The 17224-nt window shown below is 42.1% G+C and overlaps 1 protein-coding gene across 4 annotated transcripts in view; it reads left to right on the top strand.

Annotated features, from left to right (window-relative positions):
• The window catches only part of SLC24A2 (solute carrier family 24 member 2), a 182417-nt gene that overhangs the window by 101888 nt on the left and 63305 nt on the right, over positions 1–17224 (top strand). For 2 of the 4 annotated variants that reach the window (XM_054031331.1, XM_054031329.1), the window contains exon 5: positions 12467–12517. The exons of the other annotated variants lie outside the window; for them this stretch is intronic. In XM_054031331.1, coding sequence (XP_053887306.1) covers positions 12467–12517 — 51 coding nt within the window. The remainder of the gene's footprint in view (positions 1–12466; positions 12518–17224) is intronic. 4 annotated transcript variants of the gene reach the window in all.

Here is a 17224-nt window from a genome sequence, read left to right as displayed (position 1 = left end):
AGTCAGGTACCATTTTCCCATCATGTATCCATTTTCTTTCTACATTTTCCTTTCACCACCCCCTTTCTTCCCTCCATTTCAGAATGTTGTGGTGCAAATGGCTCAATATTTTGGTTCAAAGGTTGATTCTGCTGGAAGGAAAATTAAGGATAGATCTATGTTAATGATATTGCCAGGTGTGATTCTGAGCAGATCAGTAGTAACTACAGGGCTCTGGGAATGAGGGTGAAGCAGTCAGCGGTGCAGGTGGTGCTTTTGTCCTTTCTGCCAGTTGAGGTTAAGGAACTAGGCAGAGACAGATGCAACATGGAGATGAATGCATGGCTGCATAGATGGAGTTGATAGGAGGGCATTGGCTTCTTTGAGCCTGGATGCCATTCTGTCAAGGAGGACTGCTGGGAAATGTTGGAGGTCCACCTGATGTAGAAAGGGAACAACACCTTCGGACACTAACTCGCCAACCTAGTGAGGAGAGCTTTAAATTAAGTTCAAAGGGGGCAGGTTACAAAAGTCCACAGGTAAGTATAAAAAATGGTGACCTTGACAGAGGGCTGGAAGTTTTGGGAAAGTGGAAAATTACAGTAGGGTCATAGGATGTCTATACCCAAAAGGGGAATAAACAGAAAGAACTGCAAGTCTTAGTACACAAGGAAAATTATGACTTAATTGGCATCACAGAGACTTGGTGGGATAGATCTCATGACTGGAATATGGGCATAGAGGGGTATAGCTTGTTCAGGAAGGACAGTCAGGGAAAATAGGAAGGAGGTGCTGCATTGTACATCAAGAATGCATACACTTGATCTGATGTCTAAAAGGAGGTGAGAGGCAGACCAGTTCAAAGTCTCTGGGTGAAGATAAAAGGGGGGGGGGAATATGGGCAAAATGATGGTAGAGGGTCTAATATAGACCACCAAATCAGGAGGATGAGGTGGATGAAGCATTTCTAGAACAAATAACAGAACTATCCAAAACACAAGACTTGATAAGTAATGGGGGACTTTAACTATCCAGATATCTGTTGGAAAAAGTAATACGGCAAAACACAAATTGTCCAAAAAGTTATTTGAATGTGTTGAAGATAACGTCTTCTTTCAGAGTGTGGAAAAAGTAACCAAGGTCAGCCATTTTAGACTTGATTCTAACTAACAGGGAAGAATTGGTTGCAAATCTGAAGGAGGAAGGCAACTTGGGTGAAAGTGATCATGAAACAATAGATGATGTGATTCTAAGGAAAGGGAGGAATCAGAGCATCAGAATAAAGACAATAGACTTTAAAAAAGCAGACTTTAACAAACTCTGAGAACTGTTAGGTTCCATGGAAGAAAATCTGAGGGAAAAAGGAATTAGGAGAGCTTGGCTGTTTCTCAAAGAGACAGTATTTAAGGCACAAGAGCAAACTATCCTGATACAAAGGAAAGATAGGCAGATTAGTAAGAGGTCAGTATAGCTGCATCAGGTTTTCTTTAATTACCTGAAAATCAAAAAGGAATCATACAAAAAATGGAAATGTGGAAAAATTTCTAAAGAGTAAAAAAGAATAGCACAAACATGTATGGAGAAAATCTAAAAGACTAAGGGCTAGTCTACACTAGAAGTGCTATAGCGGCGCAGCTGCACTGCTGTAACATGTCTGATGAAGACGCTCTATGCCAATGGGAGAGAGCTCTCCCATCAGCATAATAAAACTACCTTCGCAAGAGGCAGTAGCTACATCAGTGGGAGAGCTTCTCATAGTGCTGTCCACACTGACGCTTAAGTTGATGTAACTTATGTTGCTCAGGGTGGTGGCGTATTCACACCCCTGAGCAACATAAGTTAAACCAACATAACCTGTAGTGTAGACAAGCCCTAAGGCACAAAATGAGTTTCATCTAGCAAAGAACATAAAAGGCAATAAGAGGAAATTCTATGAATTCATTAGGAGCAAGAGAAAGATGAAGGAGAGTGTAGGTGCACTACTTAGTGGGGAAGAAGAGCTAATATTGTCCACACCAAGAAGGCTGAGGTGTTTACTATATATTCTGCTTCAGTCTTCACTAAAAAAGTTAATTATGATCAGATGCTTAACACAATTAGTTTAATAATGAGAGAAGGAACACAAGCCAAAATAGGGAAAGAATTGGTTAAAGAATATTTAGATAAATTAGATGTATTCAAGTCAGCATGGCCTGACAAAATTCACCCTAGGATATTTTAGGAGCTAGCTGAAGCAATCTCTGAACCTTTTGTGATTCTCTTTGCGAACTCATGGAGGATGGGTAGTTACTCCACCTTCTGAAATAAAAAAATTGTCTCAAATACATTCCAAGAATTTGTTGGATAATCTGTGCCAGCTGTGTTGTTTTCTCAACATATGTCTGGGTAGTTGATGTCCCCCATTACCACCAAGTCCTGTGGTTTAGATGATTTTGTTAGTTACTTAAAAAAAGCCTCATCCACCTCTTCTTCCTGGTTAGGTGGTCTGTAGTAGACCCCTAGCATGACATCACCCTTGTTTTTACCCCTTTTATCCTTACCCAGAGACTTTCAACAAGTCTGTCTCCTATTTGCATCTAATATTTCCATCTCAATCTCAGTCCAAGTATATACATGTTTAATATATAAGGCAACGCCTCCTCCCTTTTTTCCCTGGCTGTCCTTCCTGAGAAAGCTGTACCCTTCTATACCAATATTCCAGTCATGCAGATTATCCCACTGTCATAACTATAAAGGGAAGGGTAATAGCTGTCCTGTGTACAGTACTATAAATCCCTCCTGGCCAAAGACTCCAAAATCCTTTTCCCTGTAAAGGGTTAAGAAGCTCAGGTAACCTGGCTGGCATCTAACCTAAAGGACCAATAAGGGGACAAGATACTTTCAAATCTTGGGGGGGGAAGGTTTTTGTTTGTGTTCTTTGTTTGGGAGTGTGTTCGTTCTCGGGGACTGAGAGGGACCAGACATCAATTCAGGTTCTCCACATCTTTCTAAACAAGCCTCTCCTATTTCAAACTTGTAAGTAAATAGCCAGGCAAGGCGTGTTAGTTTTCCTTTGTTTTTCTTGTGCTGGGTAACCCCCTTTGCAGTTGACAAACTGGGAAGCTCTCAGCTCTGGCTGCTGCAGAGTTAACAGTAACTTTCTAACTAGCTACTCCAGAGGATGTAAAAAGAAAAAAAAAACAATTCAGCTTGTAAATACCTTTTACCAGTCATTTGCTAATTGAACCCTTCTCTTAACAAAGGACCTGTAAAAAAAACTTAACACCTCTGCCTTCAGGCAAGGAGAGATAAGATATGCATCTATCTACTTCCAGCTCGGCTTTCCAAGCAGCTAGAAGGAAAAAAAAAATCACTGGCTTTTGGGTTTAAAATGATCCCACCGCTATTCACCATGTCAGGACTGAGATCCCCACTTTGAACTTTAGGGTACATTTACAAGTTGAGAAAAACAAAGGAAAACTAACACGCCTTGCCTGGCTATTTACTTACAAGTTTGAAATAGGAGAGGCTTGTTTAGAAAGATGTGGAGAACCTGGATTGATGTCTGGTCCCTCTCAGTCCCCAAGAACGAACACACTCCCAAACAAAGAACACAAACAAAAACCTTCCCCCCCCAAAATTTGAAAGTATCTTGTCCCCTTATTGGTCCTTTAGGTTAGATGCCAGCCAGGTTACCTGAGCTTCTTAACCCTTTACAGGGAAAAGGATTTTGGAGTCTTTGGCCAGGAGGGATTTATAGTACTGTACACAGGACAGCTATTACCCTTCCCTTTATAGTTATGACACGAAATCCCTCCTGGCCAAAGACTCCAAAATCCTTTTCCCTGTAAAGGGTTAAGAAGCTCAGGTAACCTGGCTGGCATCTAACCTAAAGGACCAATAAGGGGACAAGATACTTTCAAATCTTGGGGGGGGAAGGTTTTTGTTTGTGTTCTTTGTTTGGGAGTGTGTTCGTTCTCGGGGACTGAGAGGGACCAGACATCAATCCAGGTTCTCCACATCTTTCTAAACAAGCCTCTCCTATTTCAAACTTGTAAGTAAATAGCCAGGCAAGGCGTGTTAGTTTTCCTTTGTTTTTCTCAACTTGTAAATGTACCCTAAAGTTCAAAGTGGGGATCTCAGTCCTGACACCCACCAAGTCTCTGTGATGCCAACTATGTCATAGTTGTGTTTATCTACTAGCATTTTGAGTTCTTCCTACTTACTCCCCATACTTCTCGCATTAGTATATAGACATCTAAGATACTGATTTGATCCCTCCCCCCCCACCCCCAGTTCTGTCTTTTCTTGCCCTTATCCCTGCTACAACAGCCCATACTCCTCCCAAATTCCGACCCTTTTCTCAGGTCTCCATGTTTTCGACTTACCTGTGGGCTTTGATCACCTGCCCCCTTCAAACCTAATTTAAAGCCCTCTTCACAAGGTTAGCCAGTCTGTATCCAAATATGCTCTTCCCCTTCCTTGATAGGTGGAAATGGTGGCTGCAATCCTCCCAGGCTTGGAGGTACATGGTTTCTCCTCCTCCACCTTTGGGGGTGATTCCTCATCACTCGTTGCCAAGGCAGCATAATGGTTTTCCATCACTATGGTGGGTGGGTTGGGAGTAGGGGTGGAGCACTGCCTGCCATAGGCGCCGACTCTGTGGGTGCTCCGGGGCTGGAGCACCCATGCGGAAAAATTAGCAGGTGCTCCACACCTACTGGCAGCCAAAATCCCCCCTCCTCCTTCCACCCCCAAGCGTGCTGCTCCTCCCCCTCTCTCCCAGCGCTTTAAATTAAATTAATGGAGATATCCTATCTCCTAGAACTGGAAGGGACCTTGAAAGGTCATCAAGTCCAGCCCCCTGCCTTCACTAGCAGGGCCAAGTACTGATTTTTACCCCAGATCCCTAAGTGGCCCCCTCAAGGATTGAGCGCACAACCCTGGGTTTAATAGGCCAATGCTCAAACCACTGAGCTATTCCTCCCTTTGCTGCCTAACAGCTGTTTGGCGGTGCTTAGGACTTTCTGGGTGGGAGGGGGCGGAGCAGGGATGCAGTGCGCTCGGGGGAGGAGGCGGAGAAGAGGCAGGGCAGGGATGGGGACTTGGGGGAATGGGGTTGAATGGGGGGAAGGGGACAGGGCGGGGCTGGGGGGGAAAGGTGGGTTGGGGAGGGACTTTGGGGGAGGGCTGGAATGGGGGTGGGGCGAGGGCAGTGCAGGGGCAGGAAGAGGAGGGGCAAGGGTGGGGGTGGGCGCGGGAGAGGTTGAGCATCCACCGGGCAGAGGGGAAGTCGGCGCCTGTGCTGCTTGCTGCCAGAAGTAACCAGCAGCCGGTGTCCTCCCTGTGACAGAGCCATATTCTCCTCCCCTAGTGGTGTGACAGCAATCCTCTGTAGCTGGATAGCTTCCTCAGCCTTGGATGTCTCCATATGAATACTCTTGAGGAATTCCTCATGGGCACGGATGCTCCTCAGCCTAGCCACCTCCTCCTGTAGCTCTTCCACCTGCTTCCTGAGAGATTCCTCCAGCAGGCACCTTTCACACTTGATGGTCCCCCCATCCTGACTTTCTCAGAGTGGGAAATGCAGGCCACAGTTTCTGAAAATCCACACCAGGATCTGTGTAGAGGCATCCATGGTTAGGTTGTCTGTCTGGATACAGGCGCAGGTGGAGGAGACCGGAACAGTGTTGGCACTGGCGATGTGTCCCTTCCTAACCACAGTAGTTATATTATGACTCCTTCCCACAAAACTCCCCTGTTTGCTAGCTCCCCTTGGTCACTTAGCCTCTGGCTTTTAAGGTCTTCTCTCCTAGGTCAGCCCTACCCCCTTTTTAATCACACAGGGGAGGGTGATAACAAGGCTGATCAAAGATGATCCAGGATGATCCAGGGAACAAAGGTTCAGACAATCCCCAGACACACAATCCCAACCAGCTCTAATCATAAACAGCAGCAAGAATAATTTTTTTCACAATATTGCCAGTACTGACTGAAATCAGGAGGTTCAGAGAGCCTCCAAAAAATAAATAAATGGTAGTAGAATTAAGTTTGAATTTTGGATGAACATTTGTGTAGGTCCCTACTGTATCCAAACCAGTTCACTCCCTCCCTAATTAAAACGTCTTTCAATGGCAAGATGATAAAAATGAAAGATCTATTACAATGGGAAGATTACAGATGAACCCCAAAGGTCAGATGCACTCCAGGGCTTGTGCAACAGAAGCTGTCACAATCCAAGATATGAGACATTGGTGGCAGTAAGACAGCCTAGTTTTTGCACAATAGGTATTAAATATGTATCCAGTAAAATCTACCTGTTGGAAGGTTTATGTCAGGTTAATATTAATGTGAAATATTTTAACAACAAATTGGTATATATAGATTTTGGTGCCTAATTTTTGGCACCCAAGTCTGAAAATTTTGGCCTAAATCTTCAGAAAGTAGGCTCAATCTGAGCGAATCTTAGAATCATAGAATATCAGGGTTGGAAGGGACCTCAAGAGGTCATCTAGTCCAACCCCCTGCTCAAAGCAGGACCAATTCCCAACTAAATCATCCCAGCCTGGGCTTTCTCAAGCCAGGCCTTAAAAACCTCCAAGGAAGGAGACTCCACCACCTCCCTAGGTAACGCATTCCAGTGCTTCACCACCCTCCTAGTGAAATAGTGTTTCCTAATATCCAACCTGGACCTCCCCCACTGCAACTTGAGACCATTGCTCCTTGTTCTGTCATCTGACACCACTGAGAACAGCCGAGCTCCATCCTCTTTGGAACCCCCCTTCAGGTAGTTGAAGGCTGCTATCAAATCCCCCCTCATTCTTCCCTCTGGAGACTAAACAAACCCAGTTTCCTCAGCCTCTCCTCATAAGTCATGTGCTCCAGACCCCTAATCATTTTTGCTGCCCTCCGCTGGACTCTTTCCAATTTTTCCACATCCTTCTTGTAGTGAGGGGCCCAAAACTGGACACAGTATTCCAGATGAGACCTCACCAATGTCGAATAAAGGGGAACGATCACGTTCCTCGATCTGCTGGCAATGCCCCTACTTATACAGCCCAAAATGCCGTTAGCCTTCTTGGCAACAAGAGCACACTGTTGACTCATATCCAGCTTCTCGTCCACTGTGACCCCTAAGTCCTTTTCTGCAGAACTGCTACCTAGCCATTCGGTCCCTAGTCTGTAGCAGTGCATGGGATTCTTCCGTCCTAAGTGCAGGACTCTGCACTTGTCCTTGTTGAACCTCATCAGGGTTTTTTTGGCCCAATCCTCTAAGTTGTCTACGTCCCTCTGTATCCGATCCCTACCCTCTAATGTATCTACCACGCCTCCTAGTTTAGTGTCATCTGCAAACTTGCTGAGAGTGCAGTCCACACCATCCTCCAGATCATTAATAAAGATATTAAACAAAACCGGACCCAGGACTGACCCTTGGGGCACTCCGCTTGAAACAGGCTGACAACTAGACATGGAGCCATTGATCACTACCCGTTGAGGCCGATGATCTAGCCAGCTTCCTATCCACCTTACAGTCCATTCATCCAGCCCATACTTCTTTAACTTGGCAGCAAGAATACTGTGGGAGACCGTATCAAAAGCTTTGCTAAAGTCAAGGAATAACACATCCACTGCTTTCCCCTCATCCACAGAGCCAGTTATCTCCTCATAGAAGGCAATTAGGTTAGTCAGGCACGACTTCCCTTTGGTGAATTCATGCTGACTGTTCCTGATCACTTTCCTCTCCTCTAAGTGTTTCATAATTGATTCCTTGAGGACCTGCTCCATGATTTTTCCAAGGACTGAGGTGAGGCTGACTGGCCTGTAGTTCCCCGGATCCTCCTTCTTCCCTTTTTTAAAGAGGGGCACTACATTAGCCTTTTTCCAGTCATCTGGGACCTCCCCCGATCGCCATGAGTTTTCAAAAATAATGGCTAACGGCGCTGCAATCTCATCCACCAACTCCTTTAGCACCCTCAGATGCAGCGCATCTGGCCCCATGGACTTGTGCACGTCCAGTTTTTCTAAATAGTCCCGAACCACTTCTTTCTCCACAGAGGGCTGGTCACCTTCTCCCCATATTGTGCTGCCCAGTGCAGCAGTCTGGGAGCTGACCTTGTTTGTGAAGACAGAGGCAAAAAAATCATTGAGTACATTAGCTTTTTCCACATCCACGGTCACTAGGTTGCCTCCCTCATTCACTAAGGGGCCCACACTTTCCTTGACTTTCTTCTTGTTGCTAACATACCTGAAGAAACCCTTCTTGTTACTCTTAACATCTCTTGCTAGCTGCAACTCCAAGTGTGATTTGGCCTTCCTGTTTTCACTCCTGCATGCCTGAGCAATATTTTTATACCCCTCCCTGGTCATTTGTCCAATCTTCCACTTCTTGTAAGCTTCTTTTTTGCGTTTAAGATCAGCAAGGATTTCACTGTTTAGCCAAGCTGGTCGCCTGCCATATTTACTATTCTTTCTACACATCAGGATGCTTTGGTCCTGCAACCGCAATAAGGATTCTTTAAAATACAGTCAGCTCTCCTGGACCCCTTTGCCCTTCATGTTATTCTCCCAGGGGATCCTGCCCATCTGTTCCCAGAGGGAGTCAAAGTCTGCTTTTCTGAAGTCCAGGGTCCATATTCTGCTGCTCTCCTTTCTTCCTTGTGTCAAGATCCTGAACTCGACCATCTCATGGTCACTGCCTCCCAGGTTCCCATCCACTTTTGCTTCCCCTACTAATTCTTCCCTGTTTGTGAGCAGCAGGTCAAGAAAAGCTCTGCCCCTAGTTGGTTCCTCCAGCACTTACACCAGGAAATTGTCCCCTACACTTTCCAAAAACTTCCTGGATTGTCTGTGCACCGCTATTTTGCTCTGCCAGCAGATATCAGGGAGATTAAAGTCTCCCATGAGAACCAGGGCCTGCGATCTAGCAACTTCTGCTAGTTGCCGGAAGAAAGCTTCGTCCACCTCATCCCCCTGGTCTGGTGGTCTATAGCAGACTCCAACCACGACATCACCCTTGTTGCTCACACTTCTCAACTTTATCCAGAGACTCTCAGGTTTTTCTGCAGTTTCATACCGGAGCTCTGAGCAGTCATACTCCTCTCCTATATACAACGCAACTCCCCCACCTTTTCTGCCCTGCCTGTCCTTCCTGAACAGTTTATATCCATCAATGACAGTACTCCAGTCATGTGAGTTATCCCACCACGTCTGTTATTCTAATCGCATCATAGTTCCCTTACTGTGCCAGGACTTCCAGTTCTCCCTGGATCTTAAAGTTAGTTGTATTGTATTGCATCCTACATTGTCTGTGTACTGGATTTTAATCCTCAGATATTTCAGTGGGTCTGTGTCATGCTTTATTCACTGTGACCCATCACTGCTGCAATTCCCATGCAAGAGCTGTAGTCTTGGAAATGCCTGCATCCATGGAACTCCAAAGATGACATACCAAGTGGCAAAGTATGACAGAATGGATGTCGCTAACATTTTTACTGTCATTTTTGTGGTATCCATTTAGAACCCAATTCTTTTACCTATACTGCTGTTGACTAGCACATACTCACCAAAGTAGTCTTATTCAAGTCAATGGGATAACTCACATCAGTAAGTACAGTGGACTGCAAAACAGCACGGTCAGTGTGCAGTGTGCTCACTACCCTCTTGCGAAGCATGAGCAGGACTATAAAAGCTTTGGGGAATGTATTCTCACCTGCAAGGTCTGAGTTTCACAGGCAGTAGTTTTTCTAACAATGTGGGAATTACACTATTTTAAATCCTTGTAGTCTGAAATTACTGGTCTTGGCAGCACACCCACTATATCTAAACTCCAGGAACACAACCAGTGCCGGCATCATGCATTCTTATTGTGCATACGTCTTCTTTCCTTTGTATTGCCTCTCGTGCCTTCTACTGTGATTTTGCTTAGTTCTGCCTGGATATTTGAGTCTATGTTCTTCACCCTTCCTTTGTTGGAAATCTCTGTGTCTCATCCCATTCCCAGCAGGTCCCCTGCCTTTCACTAGTGCCTTTCCGCACTATTGTTTTGTCAGTTCCCCAACATCTCTTGGGTAGAAGAATTCTTTCCCACAGTGATGTATTCCCTTCCTATCCCCTACTCCATTTGGCCCCTCCTACTGGCCTCTTCTTTCCTGATTACTATATCCATCCCTTTATCAGCTGTCTTGTTCCCATGCATCTACTTCCTGGTCCCATTTCACTGCTCCTCTTTCCTTTAGGGCCTCCATTCACTCCTCTCTCGGTCAAGAACCTCCACTGGCTTCTCTCCCAAGTCCTTAGTGCATCTGATCCCAGGGGAACTGGGACAGACATCAGGGAGAGCAAGTTTAAAAGAGGAAGAACCGTTTAAAGTTAATTTGAATGCTATAGTTAAGATAACCAGAGTTCTAACTAAACAATGTATCCAGTCCTGAGCTCTCTACTCAGGGAAAAGCCACACTGAAGTCAGTGGGAGTTTTGCCTGGGTAAGGAATTCAGGTGCTAAATCATCATCATATATATTTATTTTTTTAGGACTAAAACCAGCATGTACAGACTAGAACTTTCTTTGTTATAGAAAGATTTTTACAAAACTATATAAAATATTTTCTTCAGTAGACTTCTCTTTGCTCTAAATGAGACTAATGATAACATTTATATATATGTATATGTGTGTGTGTGTGTATGCACATTTACATACTCATGGAGAAAAGAAAATAGAGTGTACAAATATGAATACATATCATTACATATGATCGATTTTTGTTAATATGTTGATTATTCGTGTAACACAATCTTTTACAGTGAATAGTGTAAAGTGTATAGCACTTTAAAAATCATAATGATGAAGAAAAGACTGTAGACTTTATTTTTATGCCAGTTTTGCTTGTATCACATAAGTGGCCTCAGAAATGCTCATCTAACAGAATCAAGTGTTTGAAATTGTTAGTAGAAACAAAGGATCTTTTTAAATACCAGATTTGCATATCATCACAATACCTTAGAATGAAAACTAAGATCAAGATGTCTATTGAAATTTACCCAAGTGAAAACAACTCTTTGAATAGAACATGCAGTACATCAGCTCCAAACAATGGGCTAAGAACAAAATAATGGGCTAGCATTTTTATAATTAATTTCTTAAGTGCTTTCATGAATATGAGGAAAGAATAATTGATCTGAAAATTCCATCATCAGCTTGTTAGATATCTATAAATGTTAAGATTTCTATTGCTGCTAAGTGATGAATACTCAGAAGTGCAATTATTAAAGTTTTACATTAAAGGTAGAACTGAGTGAAATTGATGAAAAATGTCACATTTGTGCAAAAATTTTCTCCAGTACATTTTGCATGATTTTGAATCCCTCAAATATCATTTTACATAACATTTTGGAAGATTGGAAATTATTCATAATGAATCATGCAAAAGAAACAGCTTCACAGAAAAAAATGAACTTTGAAAAAACTTCTGGATGAAGAGGAGGTGATGCCTCACAAAAGCCAAATTCTCTAGAGGAATAAGCACAGGCTTGAGTGTCTGGAGGGTCCTCCAAAATTCTATTCCTTCTTCTGCCACTGACTGGCCTTAATAAATACTATGTACACATATAGCTCTTTACTAACATTTCTAAGTAGATGTCACATAATCCCATGGAGTAGGTAAATATAAACTATGTAGCTTTACAGATGATAAAACTAAGTCTAAGTTATGTATCCCCGTTCAGACAGCAAGTCAGCATCAGAACTACCATTAGAACCTTTGTTTTAAATTCAAAACCTAGAGACCCAGTCCCATGCATTAGGGCATACATTTTCAAAAAGTGACTGTCATTTGAGGTGCCTCAATTTTTGGGTGCTGTACTTGAAACACATTAAAAGAACTTGATTTGCAAAGGGCAGGTTCTCAGCACTCTGTAAGGTATCTAAAATAAATTAAGGTACCACAAATCACTCATCTCTCTAAATGTTAGGCTATGTCTACACTAGTACTTTTGTCAGTAAAACTTTTGTCAGTCGGGGATGTGAAAAAACATACCAGTGACCAATATAAATTTCACTGACAAAAGTACCGGTGTGGACAGCGCTATGTCAGCAGGAGATGCTCTCCTGCAGACATAGCTAACACTGCTTGTTGGGGGTGGTTTAATTATGCAGGCGGGAGAGCTCTCTCCTGCCACACAGAGAAGCTACATAGGAGACCTTCCAGCAGCACAGGTGCAGCAGTACAGCTGTGCTTTTATAAGGTCTCTAGTGTAGATATAGTCGTAGTCCTTAACTACAGTGTTTGTCCCCAAATCCCATCCAGCCAAGTCACTTAACTGTAGCAAGTGACTTCTGAAATTTGCAGTGAAAAAAATCACTGTTCAGCATTTCAGCAATCCATGTATGCCTATAATTCTGCAGAAATTTTACATAATCACTCTGAACTTTATTAAGCACATGTGCAAATGTGTAGATTTCTTGAATGTCTGCTGGTTCCTTATCTTTGTGTCTTTTACTGTAATGTTGTAGAGCTTGGATCATATGGAAAACTAAAATATTATGACACAATGACTGAAGAAGGTAAGAAATATTTTAGAATTGTTTGTATTCGCTTTTTGTAATTCTTTTTTAGTGCCTTTTACGTGTTTGCTTTTTCTTTTTTTTTCTTCCTTCTTTTGGGGAATTATGTATTTCCTCTTTGCATGATTTCACTGACATAGTGTGATCCGCCATCATTCTTTTTTTTCACATTTTTGTCATTTGCATTTACAATTTTGTTTCTTTCAGATAAAGACATACAACAGATAATGTTTTCACTGAAGTAAATAATACATATATACTAATAAGTATATACTAGTATATAATGTATACTTATATCTATATATTTTATACTGTGGCTTTGACATAACACATTCAATAAGATATGCTCATTTATGGATGACCTAACCACAAAGTCTGAGAAGAATTATTTAATGACCTCAGTCTTCTGAATTATTCAACAACTATGAGTTAACCTGATTTTTTAAAATGCCCTCCAGTTTTTCTGGCATAATTTTGAGGGCATAGTTAACTTCAACACAGATGTTAGCATTAAGATTCCAATCCTGCCAACATTTTTAAGTAGGAAGTACTTAGGGCCTATCCAATGCCCAGTGAAACCAATGGGAGTCTTGCGATTAACTTAGAAGGTCAGTGCTTATAGCCCTGACTCAGGAAAGCATTGAGACACATGTTTAACTTTAATCACATGTTTAAGTCCTAGTGCAGTCAACGTTTCCTTAATTGGGATGTTTTCCTCAATTGGTGGGTAAATGTTTGCAGAATCAGGGACTGTTCTAACTACCTGATTGCATCTGCCAAATGGGTGGTTACAGTAGCATTTGGACTTGTAATTAATTGCACATTCAAAGTTGAAGATCAGCTTGAGGCTGCTGTAAAAATTGGCCATGTGTTCATATTCATTTCTAATGCTGCATATATGAGACAAATAGCTCAATTTTTTTTGTTAAAATGAGATGTTTTCAGTATCTAAAATCAAGCTGAATTTTAGGATTTTTGAAGAGAAGCCTTCAAAACTATTTGTTTTATTATGATTTTGTTTTTGTTTCTTGTATATGCGTTAGTTCGTCAGAGAAATAAAACAAGTAGCATCTCATAGCCAAAGGGCCTGCTCCTGCAAGTCAGTGAGTACTCTGTTTTCACTAGCTTCCCCTCCCATGCTGCAAGATGCTGGCCTCTTCCTTAGATGGAGTTGGCTGCTGACTTGCATGGAAGACCATGAAAGTTGAAGCTTTGCCACACTTTGCCTGGTTGTCTAGCTGGTACACTGAGGGCTAGTCTACAGCTGTGGCTCTCTGGGGTGTGAAAAATCCACATCCCTGAGAGATGTAGTTAAGCCAACTTAACCACCGATATAGACAGTACTAGAATTCTTCTGTCTGCCTAGCGACTGCCTCTCAGGGAGGTGGATTACACTGAAGTGCTGCACCTACACATTTTAAGTGTAGACATAGCCTTATACAATGCGTTGTATGAATTCAAACTACTTTATTCCTATTTTGTCATAATAGCATAGGCTTCATATGAAATAAAATAATGTGCTATGTTAACCAAGTAACAAACTGCCATTAGAAACATAAGGATTTGCTCAACAGGATCAAAATATTGTACCGTCTAGTCTGATATCCTGCCTCTGTTAGCATAAGTATCTCAGATGTACCTGAATGTGAAATGAGGAGAGAGGAATTTCATTTCTGACCTTGTGGCAGTCAACTTTATGGCCTGGAGCATAAGATTGGACTATCCTTATCTTGCGTGACTATAAATGTTAGCTTATTAATGATCAGTCCATTACCCAGCCATAGTATTTGACTTTCTGACCGCTCCTCTTCCCCGCCGCCTCCACCAGTGAATAAAATGCTTGAAAAAAATTGCTGATTTCAAATATAATTATACTGTGGAACTGTACTAATGAAAAGCTGTCACACAGTTCTATATATCTTTTTTCATTCAGCACAGACAGTTCTATATGACAGATATCCCAGTGAAAAGAGTAGCTTCTGATTTATATTGTTCCCAAGCAACAGTGAGGTTGTTAGACATAGTCAGAAAATGAGGGGGGAGGAGGAATTTCCTGCAGAAAATTTTAACTTTTTGACAAAAAAATCAAAATCCATATTTCGACTGCAAGTGAAAATATTTTGATTCAGAAATGTCACTGTGGTGCCTCATGTCCACATTCTCCTCTAGAGGCTGGGCTCTCTAATAAAACTACGTTTCCCAAGATGTACCATGGTCCCCCTCTTGGTGCGTAGATTCAGTGCATCATGTGAGATAAAGGCTAGCTGGGGAGCCTGGCCTAGAGAGAACTCCCATGAGGGACCACAATGGCATTTCCAGAATAAAATATTTGGGGGGTTGATTTTTCTTTTCAGACTTTTTGATTTTCAGGTGTTTGTTTTTTTGACAAAATTGAGAACCCAATTTTCCATTGAAAAACAGGTTAGACAGAAACAGAAAAAGCATGGAGCCCTGGGCTCATTACCAACCCAGACCAATCAAATAGCATTTGCTACCAAAAGCATAATTCTCCACTTTAGGCTAGTAAGAATGCTGTATATATTTCTCTCAGAAGATGATCAAGCTACAATGCTTTATGAATTCATCACCTTTAGACTGATGTAATGCTCTGTAACTGGCCCTAGGTAAGAAGTTCAAGAAGAAACTATGGCCATGGGTGGCACATGAACCACCCGGACCACGGGGGCAGAGTAGGAAGCAGGCGGGAGCTTTGGGACAGAGCTTGGGCGGGGCCACCCCTGGCTGTTTGGGGAGACTCAACTTCCCCTGGCCTGCAATACCTGCTGCCCATGATTATGACTATTACTGAATATGGCAGCTTGGCTCCTATGAAGGATGAGTCAAAGACAACATATTATGCTTCACAAATTATGCTGCCTCCCCATTCACGTTTCTGATTTACAAAGCCCTAAATGGAATCTGCCCATGTTATCTCAGAGACTGCCTCTTCTTCCAAGACTTCCTATGGCCACTGTGGTCATCTGTACTATATTTAGCAGAGCCTTTGTATAGATTCAATGAAGCTGGAGCCCAAACCTTGTCAACAGCAGATTCAAGGCTCTGGAATATCCTCCTAAAGGATACTGAGCTAAGTCCTTCCCTCTATATCTCCAGGCCATACAGTAAAACCTACTTCTTCACTATACCATGCCTCAAAGAAGCAGAAGAATATTAAACAATTCTTCTAAGCTTAATGGTACCTGATTCTTTTTGAATATTTAACTTCATTTGTAAAAGAATCAGGATAACTTAATTGTGACTAGGCCATTCATAAGTCTCCTCTCTTCCTTCATGAAGTTATATACCATAACAAAAATTACCTAGCTTGTATTCTACATAGACTGGGAAGATAATATTTGTTCCATTGAGACGAAACTGCACCCATCCATGTTATGCAGTGCTCCAACAGATAAATCAAAAGAAAAATTCCACTGCCATCTTGGGGGGGAAATGTCAATTTTATAGCTGCATGTTGTGAGAGTGATGTTATGTCATAGCCATAAAATACCATTTGTCTCTTAATGTTTAGATAAATCCAAGTCAATATGTACAGCACTGTAGTATGTGCAAGTTAGTTAGCTTAAGCTAACTATGATGATTGACTGAAAAGGTTTTAATGTTACAACTTTATTTCCTGTAACACAGCCATCTTGAAATCACAACTGTGAATTTCAGAGTGCCTACCTATCTATGTTATTTTTGCATTGAACTGCAGTTCTTTCTGATGCCTTCTTTCCGATGCTGGACCATACTGCTTTCATATTTCTGGATTTGTTAAATACTGACTCTCACTGGATAAAAGTGACTTGTATGAATTGAAAATGTTATTTGCTGTACATTTTGAAGTTTCTCCCTTTACCATAATGAAATTTTTTACAACAGCACTGAAATTAGTGGAGATATTCCAGTTTTCCACTGGTCTAATTGAGAGCAGAATCTAGTGCCAAATGAGTATAAATCATTATTACAATAACATAAATGGATATACATTCCACCCTCCTCTCACTCACCCCCCCCCCCGCCACAGTTGATTAAATGATCTGTCCATTTCAAAATTAATCTTGTACTTTGTATAAAAGAGAGTTCTGTTATCTCTTTATCTGGAAGAACTTTCCCATTTTAATGTCTTGACTAGGGTGACCAGATGTCCCGATTTTATAAGGACACTCCCAATTTTGGGGTGTTTTTCTTATATAGGTTCCTATTACCCCCTATCCCCTTCCCAATCTTTCACACTTGCTGTCTGGTCACCCTAGTCTTGACAACTGATCCACATTGATGCTTCTGTGCTGCACAGGAATGTATTGATCTTCCCTTGTAATGTTATATTGGAATATATGCATTTCAAAGTATTGTGCAAGTTACATGGACCATCACTTATCAACTACATTGAGGCAGCAGTGAAACTATTAAGTCACATCCTATCCTTCCTTTTTAGTATTTTTTCTTCAAGCTGGAAGGAACAGTAACATGGATGAACCCTGGCCATTATCTAGACTGCTCTATACATATCTGAATGGTAATACTAGAAGAGCAGAGCAGTTTAAACACTCTCCTCAGGTACCATGGTGTTCAGAAAAACTGTGCCCTCAGTTACATCCATCTAACCCAACTGATTTCAATGAAGGTAGAAATTTTGGGGGCCAGTGAAGATCGGCAGGCAAGAACACAAATCTAATATTATATCTGAACCCACAACTTCTGCAG

Source organism: Malaclemys terrapin, chromosome 6 (assembly GCF_027887155.1).
Source record: "Malaclemys terrapin pileata isolate rMalTer1 chromosome 6, rMalTer1.hap1, whole genome shotgun sequence".
NCBI classification, from domain to species: domain Eukaryota; kingdom Metazoa; phylum Chordata; order Testudines; family Emydidae; genus Malaclemys; species Malaclemys terrapin.
This window is presented reverse-complemented; position numbering and strand designations above follow the sequence as displayed.